We start from the raw sequence: 12,301 nt of genomic DNA, 5'->3' as shown, positions 1-12,301 counted from the left end.
GCAGCTGCTGAAAAAAGTGATCCCTAACAGATGCAGTTTTTTAAAATTACTTTGTTTCACTTCTCACGCGTATGAATGAATTAAAAAAAAAAAAGAGTGCACAATCTTTCTGCCATAAGCCATGTTAGGAACTTCACAGAAATCTAATCTCAGGCTAATGTAAACAAATTAGCTTTGCACCTTCCTTTAAATCCCTTCCCCCTTTCGAGATAACCAGGCAATGCGGGTAAATCATTTACACATTGATACATACCTAGATTCAATTTGCAAGGGATTTTTGTGTTGTGTTGTTGCGAACAGTGTAAGATGAGGGAAAACAGGATTTAAGAAAATGATGGACTTGATAGCAGCTCAGAGTTTTCATGTGATTGTTATATAAATGAGAAGTCTTTGGAGGCCAAGAGCTGGGGGAAGCCCCCCCCCCGCGCAAACAGAAAAAGAGCTTTCAACAGTGGTAATTGAATTTGTTTTGGTTGAATTTGCAACGTGTCTGTGTTATTCTCATTTCAAGGTGATCTTCAGCTTTATGGGCAGTTTATCTTGAGTGATTATATGAAAAGCATGGAAGGTGGAAGCGAGAAGAGAAAACAATAAATAAAAAATACTGGGAGTGTGGCAGGGATAGAGTGGAAAAAAACAATCCTTACTGTGTTGCAACAGAAGGGAGAGGGAATGGAAAATTATGTTGTGAGAAAGGGATATAGAAAAACGAGTGAAAAAATCAAATGATATATTTCATAGTTCAAAGACAAAAACAGGCAAATTGGTCTTTTTTTAAAACACATCCCACGGAGACATAAGTCTGCAGTAAGCCGCATCATATCCACCATTAAGTGAATGCAGGAGAAATTAACATGCCATTAGTTCATACTATTCCAGAGTCAGATGCAATTAAAGCTAATGTGTGTGGAGTTCTGCACTAATTGACTGAGAGCTATGCGTGAGTTTGGTTGTGAATACTGCTTCAAATTGCAGCTCCCAACACATCCTCATGTTGAGACTACAAAAGCATGTCTGATAATATGAATGGGATAATATGAGCTGCCAGATGCAGAAATGGTTTAAAAGAACTCCTGCTCTCATTAGCTGTCGTAAGTCAATACTTTAGTTATGTTAATGCTGAAACGCATGGTCAAAATGTGACAAGGTCATTATTTTCATAAAAGCTCATTATAGTCTAAAATTGGGTAATTTAGGCTGCCAGATAACAGAAGGTTTTCAACACACTAAGCCTCATTAACTTTTGCAAATCAATATTCAAGCTACAAATATCCTGCACTTTGAATTTTTAACTAAAGCATACATGATAAGTGTTTTATTCTAGTTGGTTGGTCTAATGTGTAGTGCATCCAAAACGCATTTTCAGCCTTTATATTACGAGTTATTTGCCAAACAATAAAAAAAACCCAAAAAAACAGCTTTTCTCTCTCGACCTCAGTATCACAATCTCTGTAGAAACGTTGCCTAAATAATGTGGCTGTCAGGGGAGCGTAGATACATTTATCACGGTCTGCGGATTATGAATCAATATGTGTCATGTTTTGGATTCCAGTGAAATGTTTCAACAAGTCAGGGGGTGATGTTTTATTAAAATTCATTGATACCCCCTTGAAAACGAGATGATGCATGGTATTAAAAAAGTTTAAAGACACATAAAATGGACACTGATATGCATGTCCCTGTGTGTATGTGTGTGTTGTGTAGGAATTTCTTTCACTTATGTATTAATCCCGTTATTGTAATGCCTTGGTGCCACTGGATTTTAACATGTCTTACACTCATACTTAAGACAAATGGTAGGGGGTGTAGTAAGGATGTTGGGGGAAACAGGAACTCCAGAGGACCAGTCTTTTGTCTCTTTGAGGACTCTGGGAAGTAGCAAGGGAGTGTGAACCTTAAGGTGTGAAACAGCTGTGTACTGCCTTTTGTTCCTGGAGAAGGTATTTAACTGAGGGCCATGTTAGGCTCAGTGAGACTCTGCTGACCCTGCCCCACGGTCATGCAGGGGCTCCATCAAGCTTGGTTGTCTGTTCTTTGTGTGCTTTGGATTAAAGAATGTTAGCTACCGCTCACCGCTCGTCTGCAGGCTTTATTTAAGTGGAAAACGTCCACAACAGTGTGTACTGTAAGCGCTAGAGGTGGAGCTGCTGGGCACAGTAAGCCTAATATTTTAGGTCAATTATCTGGGAGAAACCTTCTATTTAACATCTTTCAACCACAGCTTGTTCGTAGTGCCGCTCCCACCCTCCATGCTACGACATCTCCAAATAATTGTGAATCAACTCAAGTGCAATCCTGGGCACTAAAGCTAAAGAGGCCACTTTTCTGTATTCACAAAGTGAACCTGAGAATTTTGGTACCACAGACACTTAGCCTTTTTAGGTCAAGGCATGCAGAGCAATGGTACGGTGATGGGAAAGAAAGACAAAACCTAAAGTGCCCATGCAAAGCTCATTTACAGGTTTGTTATTTTTCCTATGGACTTTTACTAGAACAGCTTTTAATACCAAGGCACCACCTCTTTTCACCTGCTATCTGAAGCATTAACTGCTTTAATGTGTATATAGCTGTATTAAAGTACTGTGCAGCACAGGCAATCACACAGCATGGTAGCTTTGGCCACATTAGCATAGCAGTGAAGATATAGAAACTTTACTTTGTTGTGTGAACATTACCATCAGAATAAAAGTATTCCCCTTCAGTTTCTGAGAGGCCTGGAATACAAGAACACTCTTCTATTTACTCTTGCAGTCAACAGAACATTTGGTGTGCTTTGCTCACAGCTAATACATTTCAGAGCTAGCAGAAGCTGCAGCTGTCTGCATCTGGATTCAACTGAGGCAGCTGTTCATTCTTTGAATGTGTGGCAAACTAGCTGCTAGGTGGGCATTATGCCAGCGGGTTACACAGTGACATAGAGATCTAACGGAAAATGGCCCAGACTACAAATAAGGAGTTTCAGGTACTTTGGAGGCAGTGGAAAAGAATTACCTCATTTGGTGTGGACTTTAGAGCTTCACAAAAAGCTATATAACTGAATATATGTTACAGGAAAAACATAATGTAGGGACTTTTAAGCGTGAACAGTTATACAATATCAAATAAAGGCCTAGTCCCTCAGGCACTCAGGATTAAATCAAATGATGTGCTGCTTATTTAACTCTATATGAAAGCGTAGTGAAGGCCTCATAGGTCTCACATGCCTTGGGAGCATGTGAGAGTGCTGAAAGAGGCATACTGACATGAAGGTCTAAATTCACTCAGGTGCATGCAAGTGTGTTTTGGCCTCACCTCATTGGCATAGACCCAGTGGCTGTCCTTGGATGCCAGGTTTGTTTCCACAGCCTGCAGTGATAAATTAAAGGAGAAAGAGAGAGGAGAAACAGAAAGAGGAGGACAATTGAGGAACCAAGTGCACAAATTCATTGAGATCACACAGTAGTCCATGTAAGTCTCTTCTCAGGTGTCTCTGGAGCTTAATTTGTAAATCAAGACATCCTCAGACACAGAGAGGCTGCAGGTCCAGTGTGCAGAGAATACAACTAAACCACACAGCCTGTAGCACATTAGAGCAACCAAGCTTTTTAAATAGCGCTGTGCTGTATTTTTACATTGGATGTGAGAATGAAGCCTGCTGTACAAATGCACATAATTTGCCCACTGCAATGGGACCTCTTTCAATTGCCATAATAATTTCACATTCCCTTTTAAAACACAATAATGACACAAAAAGGGAGCTCGTGGAAGTAGGTGTCATTGTTGGATAGAAATGCATTACCATGAGATCTTGTGGCACCAAAGGGAGACTAGAGGGGTAATGAGTTGAGCAAATAATGATGTAAGTATCACATGTAATGTCGTGTTAATGCTCAGACAGAAAGACAACCAATAAACAATTTCAAATATCATATTCTCGTTATATATTTTACTTAGATGGAGCCACAGTTTTTCTCATTTATTTTGAAACTATGTTGATTTTCCAAAAGGGCAGATGCTGCATTGAAAGCACGCAGCTTTTTGCCACAGTGCAACAGTATTTAAATTTTACAGATAGTCAAACGTCAAGTGGTAGAAACCTTATTTAGCTTCGATGCATAATGGTTGCTTTGTGACTTTTTCCATTTTATTCACACTGAATGGAATCAGCTGAATACAAGGGTGCACGTCTACATGTATTAATCTTTCCTCTTACCCTGCTGCTCTGCAGTCACAACAATACGTTCTCTGCCTGAAGTCTAAATGGAGTAACCAATATGCTCAGCAAAGAAGACTGCTGTTAAGGTAGTTAGAGCACAAGGAAAGTGTAACCTGCAGTTAGTGATGTGTATGTAAAAACAAAGAACCACCTAAAATCTCTGGGAAAGATGAAAATGACTATTCTTATGAATAATGAAGTCCCTCCATCGGTCACAAGTCTGAACACATCTGTCTTGCTTAACACATCACTGTATGCGCTCTTCTGCCAATTGATGTCATTAGTTTTTAAAGCAGAAGACCGATGCTTGAACATATAAAAGATTGAGCCCTGTGGTTTTACTAAACAACACCATGCTCATCAATAATAGGCGGTGCAGTGTACAGCCTCAAAAGCTGCTAATCAATCTTAAGACCTTGGAAGCCTCATGATTTTATTTTAATGTTCCTCTCATTGCCAAATTGATCTCATCAGACTGTAAGAGGACCATACCAGCACACAAGAAATATTTACCTCCATGACTAAAATACTTAAAATGAAAAAGTGGGGCCATATGCCTTAAAAAATTACCTTGAAATCCAAATGGGTATGCCAACATTATCAATGAATGCCACAAAACACCAGACATATGGCGGGTGCAATGGTCCACTGGAGATTTATGTAGAAAAATAGTGCTTCTAATCACTTTAAGTGTTTAGTTTCCTGTTTGACAACATATATGAAGCTTTTTCCTCAAAAATGTTCATATTTTCACATATAAAATGGTAAACTTTACCCTGTTTACTGTAGATGTGCTGGTCACTGACAATTTAATATTCAGATCAAGACAATTCAGATCGTTGTTACTATTGGACACTGCACATTAAATGGGACTAAACGAGGATCAAGAATTAAACTATTTATAGTTATAAACATTCAGAAGGTTGGTACAGTTTTCTAATTATACATTTCACACGATGGTGATGAGGGCAGAAAAAAAGTAAATGCTTTCTATTGTGTTGCTAAACCTTCAAGCAAAACAGTGGAGGGTATGTGTGCATGTGTTGTACAGTAGATCGCATGAGTGGAACAAAGCAACATCAGCAACAGTGTTCAAGGTTGAGCCGATGGGACTGCATTAGATTACAAAAATGACCAAAAAGAAGAAGGTTATAGCTGAGATTGCGTGAAATAAGGTATGGAGATTTTGAAAATAAACCTTGAATAGTGTTATTTCTGAAAAAAAAATGTAAATAAATGTTTATGTGAAAAGGATTCAATGCAGGTTAGTTTTAGTATCTTAGCAGTGTTTTTTTCAAATGGCTCAAATGACGTATTATTGTTTTTTTACATGGATATTACATATAATACATAAAATTTAAACATCACTTCACAAAAGAGAAGGGCAGTCTAATTTAATTGAGAAACAACTTCAGCATAACTTCTACAATAACTTCATCATCAATAAAACATTAGCGAAGACACACAATTCAGTGTTAATCTCAAGTTAAATGCTTAAAAAAAACATGCGCACGCACACACACACACACACACACACACACACACACACACACACACACACACACACACACACACACACACACACCACATTCTTGTACTCTGTATGATATTCATTCAAATCATGGTAATGACGCTTTGGCCCTAAATAAAAGCTGACAATGATAACTATTGTCTGCCTTGAAGAATAGCCTTTACATTCAAGAGAGTCGACAGCTCCTTGAAGTGCATTCGTTGTTCCAGACAAAGTCTGTCAGATGCTATAATGGTAAAAAGAGAGTCAAGTGTGTAGTATGAGTTAGTTAATGTGTACCAGCTGTGATGCAGTGTTTTGTTGAAGCCGTGGGCACAACAGAACCCTACACTTGAGAGGTTCACCATCAGTTCACAGCACAATTCTGCACTTACAACTTAAGACACAAACCCTCGTTATGGTAAATTATGTTTGCAAGCTGATGTTTAACTCCGTTTCTGTACGTATGTGATGAACACATAACTGCGTAGACATACTGTGAGAAGTCATTGCTTGTTATTGCTGTCGTTTTTCATCAGTGTTATCTAAGTGAGGAAAATGTGAGAATGATGAGTGTTGTTAAATGTCAACTGATACAACTATGTTTAACAGGAAACTAAATTAAGAATCAAAGTTCATTAGTTGTTTTGTTCTGTATCTCCATTTACGAGTGACAGTTCAGGCAGTCTATCGTTTCAAAACGTGAATCAAGGCAAGCAAGAACTTGGGGTCTCAGAAATGCTGAAGAGAGTTGCTCATCAGGATTCAAAACCTGTATCTCCTAAAAACAAGAGCACCTTGGGTCCAAGGAAAATCCCTACATTATTTTGCCTAATCAGCCCCTCTTTTAAATCGCATGTAGTCTTATTTCAGTTGAACTATGAAAGGGCTTTCCACTTTGCTTGGAATTTATCATACCAAAGCCTAAAAATCCATTTGAAACCCTAAATGTTATCAACATCCAAGCAGAGCAATTTTAGCTTTGTGTTTTCTTTATTTCCATTCACTTCAGAAGATGATGTAACAGTGAAACTCTGGAGAGAAATGGGGTTTTAGAGGAGGAGGCACAGACAAAACCCTTGAGTGACATCTAAGGAGTATTCTATTGATACAGCCAATGCCTTGCATCGTAAGATCTCTAATCAGAGACGCAGAGTACCCCAGGCATGTTCTTATACAGTAGCAATGCCACAAAGGCAGTCAGAGAATGCCAACTCCAATTTAAAACCGTGACAGCCGAAAAGGGATTGACAGGAACTGCAGTTAGAAGGATGTGAAAATAGGTGGGGAGGGTTGGTGGTGGTTTGAGTAAGGCTCAGATTGAGGATAAATCTCCTGAATGTCAGAGTGCTCAGTGTAAACTCATTCAGTGTGATTATTTGTTGCGTTACAAAAATCATATTTTAAAAGCCAATCTGAATTGCACACTCAGCTGCCTGATTATTATGCATAACTCCATAAAAGTAATACTTTCAAATGCAACATAAATCACATATAATACATGACATCTTCATAAAAGTTCTAATATTAAGATTTTGCTGATACTAATCCCGAGTGGTGTTTAGTTTTAAAATAATTTTGAAGGCTGTAGTTTCTGCTAATGAATTGTATTGACACAGACTGTCCATGACAATGACATTGATAAACACTATGTTAAGACAAACATCAAATACGTATTTGATTGTGGTTTTGTTTACCTACTGCTCTTTGTCTGATGGTAACAAAGCCAATACTATCCACTGAATCTTACAAGATATTTCAGGATTGGGAAATGGAAACAATTAATAGCTGCTCGTCTTATTAAAACAAAATAATCAAAACATTTGTAGAGATTAAATTATATCTATTACAACCTGCATCACAATTTTTAAAAATAAAGTAAGATAAGAAAACTGTCATTGAAGCTTAACAAATGTATGACTTGCGATAATCCACTGTTTGCTTTTAAAATGAGTACTGTTCTCGTTATTTTACAGCAACTATTCCGATCCCTGTAAGGCAATCTACAGTTTGGCTCAATCATCAAAATTCAATGTTGCTGAAGCATTTAACTACAGCCTGACAATATAAAATGAATAAGAATCACCAAGCGATACCAATTTCTGTTTTAGTTTCATGAGACATCACATTGTTACAGTATGTACCATAAAATAAAGCAAATAAGATTCATGTAGTAGTCATTTATATAATTATCAGTCCGCCCACCTGCAACAATAACATTTATATCTGCAGACTCACAGATCTCTCCAACCGCATACTTTTCTAAATGGAATCTCAGACTATCCTGATCACCACAACTCTAAATTGTATACAGAATAAGCAGAAGTAAGCATCAGCATTAATTGAAATTCTAACTGGCTCTGACTCCTCTGAAGCCATGTGGTGATTTATTTACAGAGTCATGAGCCCAAATATTATTGTTGCATTATTGAAAATTCTGAATTCACAAGGACAACATTGACCCAGAAACTGAGGCAAACAATGCTCAGACTGCAGGATTTGAGAGCTGAAACTGAACTGGCTAAACAGTAATCCGGTGTCACTTTGTGACTGTTATTTCTGCTGCAGAGATTTAACCCTTTTCTGGTCTAATTTGATGCATGAAGAAAAAAGAAATTTAGTAATGCATTCATTAGTTAAAACAAAAGAATCAAATTGGTTGTGAAATACGTGTATTATAGCTGAACTGTTGCATGTGAATGTCATTGACAATCACAACATGAGGCTGACCGTCCAGAGATGTGGTCCAGCTAATGATCTCACGTCACCCAAAGGGTTGCATTTTCCATAACCATGCAAATTAGCTCATGTAGCCATGCTAAATAAAGTCTTGGTTTGCCATTTATTCCTTTTGGCCCATCTTTTTTTGCTGCTTAATGTGTGGGTTCCAAAACAAATATTTTTTTTTGTGTTATAAGCACACAGTTTTAAGGTTCGGCAGGGGGCAACTGTTTCTGGTATTTTTAAGTGGATACCATTCACCAGGTCTTAGCATTTGGTCATGATTTTAAGAGGGTGAACAATGAAAGGTTTTGGTAGCAGTCCCACCTTCTGTGCTCTTCCTGTATTAGGGTCTCACAAAGAAGCCAGAAAGGCATAATGAGGTCTGTCATAAAAGATTCAAAATAGTCCCTCTGAGCTCAGCCTTGCAACTGTTGCTGTGGAAACACACCTTCAGACCACTTAATCTGCTCCATTGACAGAGCATTGAACAAAAAGATGCCAAATGCCCTTAGTATACAAGTATAGACACATTCAAACTACTCATGACTACATACGCTAATGCATTCCTCACTACTGTCTTATTATAAAGTAATTCTTAAAAGATACAAGCTATTGTCCCATAGTCTTTAGTGATACCACAACGCTTGGACAAATTTCTTCTGACCCTGCAGTCTGAGTTTTTAAGACCAGGTGTTCCTTCTAAGGAGTTGGCACACGTGTGTCGCATTAAAAACAAATCATGACTCCCATCTGCCATAGCACTAAGGCTGCTAGCTTCCTCTGCATGTGGTTAGCTTCCCACGCCTTACGCTAGACATGAGTGGAATTGCTAATGTCCTTACTAGGTGACTTACCAGTTGGTACATTAGCCTTGGTAAATAAAATAAAATTAGAGGAACTGCACATAGTAGCAATAAAGTGTGCATTTCAGTCGTCATGTTCGGTCATAGAATGTTTTGAAATACAGAAAAATAGGCAGAATCAGTAATCAGTGATAATGTTCTATAAAACTTGGTTAAAACTGATTGAAAATTGTGAGATTGGCATTAATATCGCATAACTTATATTGAAAAGCAACAGGATTTCTTAGTGAGAGATGCCACACTCGTTTGCTGGAATCCCAACTGTGAAGTGGTCTTCAACTTTCCCTGTGGTGTATTCCCTCTATAAGCTGCTGGAGTAACTGTGAGCTGTAATGTTGTGAGGGGAATTTCCAAGAGTTACTAAAAGGATTAAAACTCGGTGTGACATTTTATGAATAGCATAGCAGGCTGAAGAACCTCCTGAGTGAAAGATTTCAGTGAAGCTTTAAGAACCTTAAAGGTGAAGGAGCAGTTACTATTTTTCAAACAGTGTGATGTCTTTGTAGTTTGTGGCTTGAGTAGAATTGGTTAAAATCCTAGAAAATTTAGGAAAAAAGAGTCTTTAAACTCTCTCTTTTAGATGTCTTTCTCTGAAAGGGTCCTCCTGAAAGAAAAACCCTCTGATTGATAAGATTGTCAGCACTGAATTGTGCTCAGATCAGGAAAATATCTCATTGTAAAATGAAGAGAAGTAGTGGTAAAAATTCATTTAGAATACTTATAGTTCACTTTGTCTTTTTTTGGAAAATATACAAAGTGAATTTCTAATCGCACTGAAGAGAATAGCATCTTCACATAACAATATCATCAACCAAACTCTTCTCAGATTCAATTAGCATTATTTGAGGGCATGCCAAACTAGCCGCTAGGTAGCCATTATGCAAATGTGTTCCATGGTGGCATAAATTAGGAACATGAGAAAAGGCTGAACTCCAACAACACAAGTCAGCCAGTTCTTGTGCAGTGTCTGGCACAATAATGCTCCTTGGTATGGGTTTCTGACTTGGATAAAGTTACAGACTTTTCAAAAGCGCAAAAAGCTGAATAAAGTATTAAAAGTAGAGAAATAAAATCACAGCAAAGACTGCAAAGATTGTTTAAAATTACTTTTACAACCAAACTGATTGCTTAACTAGAGAATACTGAATCACAAACCCTAGCTTATAAAGCATCTCCAAATTACTCAACTTTTAAACATAACATTTTAGTGAGTCACATAGATGCGTAACCACGTGCATTTCATAGCCAAAGAAAGTGTCAGGGATTGAAAGGAAAACAAGACAGGATCGCACTTCATATTTTAACATAACACCAAAGTACACTTTCTGAATGATACATCTTGGTACAGGATAAATTACTTTGCAATTCTGCAGGGTGCCCTTGGGGAAGCACCGAACATAAACTAAACCTCCGCACCTGGGGGAAATTTATGTTGTGGATCTTTGATGATATTTGCAATTGAATTTTTATTGCGTAGCTGATAGATGTGATAACCAAGGATAATTAACACAGAGGAAAGTGATTACCTCACCAAAAATTGTTTTGTTCATCTGTGACTGCAGTCGCAACACAAGGGCATGCAGATATACAATCACGGTGCTGTAAAATGTAACACAAACTGTATTTACACGCAGAAGCACAAATGTAGCATTATACAGAGTGTTAAGCCGTTTAAGGACAATATTACACAGAATATTGATGTTCCAGAAAACAAACAGTCACTTTGATGAATGGATGTCACGGCTGACATCTTTGTGTAACAACTCTGAGATCTTTTGGTTTAATTTTCAAAGTTTCTGCAGGATCGAAGCAGCTCTTTGATGCTCTTGAGTGCAATTTGTCAAGTGAATCATCAATGATGAAAATTAACACACCTGTGATATGGGGTGGAGGAAAGCTCAGCAGGTGACCTGAAACAAGCAAGGCCAGGAATTAAAATGAGGCAGATAGGCCAAATTCAAAATTAAAATCTGGAATTCATGGGACAAAGGATTAGAAGTGCATCTGAATAATGCATGCTACCATTATCTTACATTAGTTGAGTGATTTGAACTAAGTGAAATACAATAACCATTTTCCATAAGAGCACTTTGTACCATTCCAGGCCATTAGCTTCGAGTAAGTGAACAGAACTTTACTTTCACTCTGAACTTCACACCTTCAAAACACCTTGCAACAGAAAGGTAAGCGTTTTTGGGAAACATTAATATTTAAGCTGTCCATTTAGTCAAACTTGGATTCAAGACAGGATGGGTACATTCTGTGCAAATAAAAGTGAGCCACTCCTCATTTTCTTTATATTTTTCTTTCAAGGAGCCAGACTTTTTGTAATTGTTTTAAGTAGTATCGAGCATCAGTTCTACAGCAGAACTATTTTATGACTTATCCAAGGATAAAAAAGGCTCATAACTCAAGGGACAGCCAAGTCTACACATAATAGACAACTTAGGAAAGAACCCATTTTAAATGGTGTCTTCAGGTGTTACTAGAAGCCTTTTCCATAAATACAAATAACTGATTATATACAACACACTTTGACAGGTATGTGATAGCACTTTTACACAGACATGCTCTTCCTAAAGAGCTATTGGTTGAAACTTTTGCTTGTATGGTATGCTCTTAAGATGTCTAAAGATCCAAATGGGACAACAAAAAAAAAAAAAAGAAAAAAGAAAAAAAAGGATATCTAAGGAAACCAGATAAGTGGAGGATAAAAGAAGAAGACACAGGCCTAAAAAACCTTCTACAGTGTCATCTTTAGAGGGTGACTTTCTACAGTCATTTGTAAAACACACGGTCTTTCATGCTCTGTATCAAAAAATAACACCAGATTTTAACCCTTCACACAATAAAATCTGAAAAGCACTCAACTGGAAACGGCTCAATTTTTTCAACAATGATCACGAAGACACGACAGCACTTTTACTGTAGTAAAAGCCTACATGCATAGAAAAAACACAGTCAGACACTGTCATCCATGGATTGGTATCTGCAGAGCCCAGACCCCAA

At 37.7% G+C, this 12,301-nt stretch overlaps 1 protein-coding gene across 2 annotated transcripts in view; it reads right to left on the bottom strand.

Annotated features, from left to right (window-relative positions):
* The window catches only part of LOC102310064 (glutamate receptor ionotropic, delta-1), a 92,194-nt gene that overhangs the window by 41,579 nt on the left and 38,314 nt on the right, over positions 1–12,301 (bottom strand). For both annotated transcript variants that reach the window (XM_042225867.1, XM_005934497.2), the window contains exon 3: positions 3,292–3,345. In XM_042225867.1, coding sequence (XP_042081801.1) covers positions 3,292–3,345 — 54 coding nt within the window. The remainder of the gene's footprint in view (positions 1–3,291; positions 3,346–12,301) is intronic.

The sequence above is a fragment of the Haplochromis burtoni genome, unplaced genomic scaffold (genome assembly GCF_018398535.1).
Source record: "Haplochromis burtoni strain Fernald_Lab_line unplaced genomic scaffold, NCSU_Asbu1 Contig_186, whole genome shotgun sequence".
Lineage (NCBI taxonomy): Eukaryota > Metazoa > Chordata > Actinopteri > Cichliformes > Cichlidae > Haplochromis > Haplochromis burtoni.
Note: the sequence above shows the minus strand (reverse complement) of the source record. Positions and strands in the feature narration are given on the sequence as shown.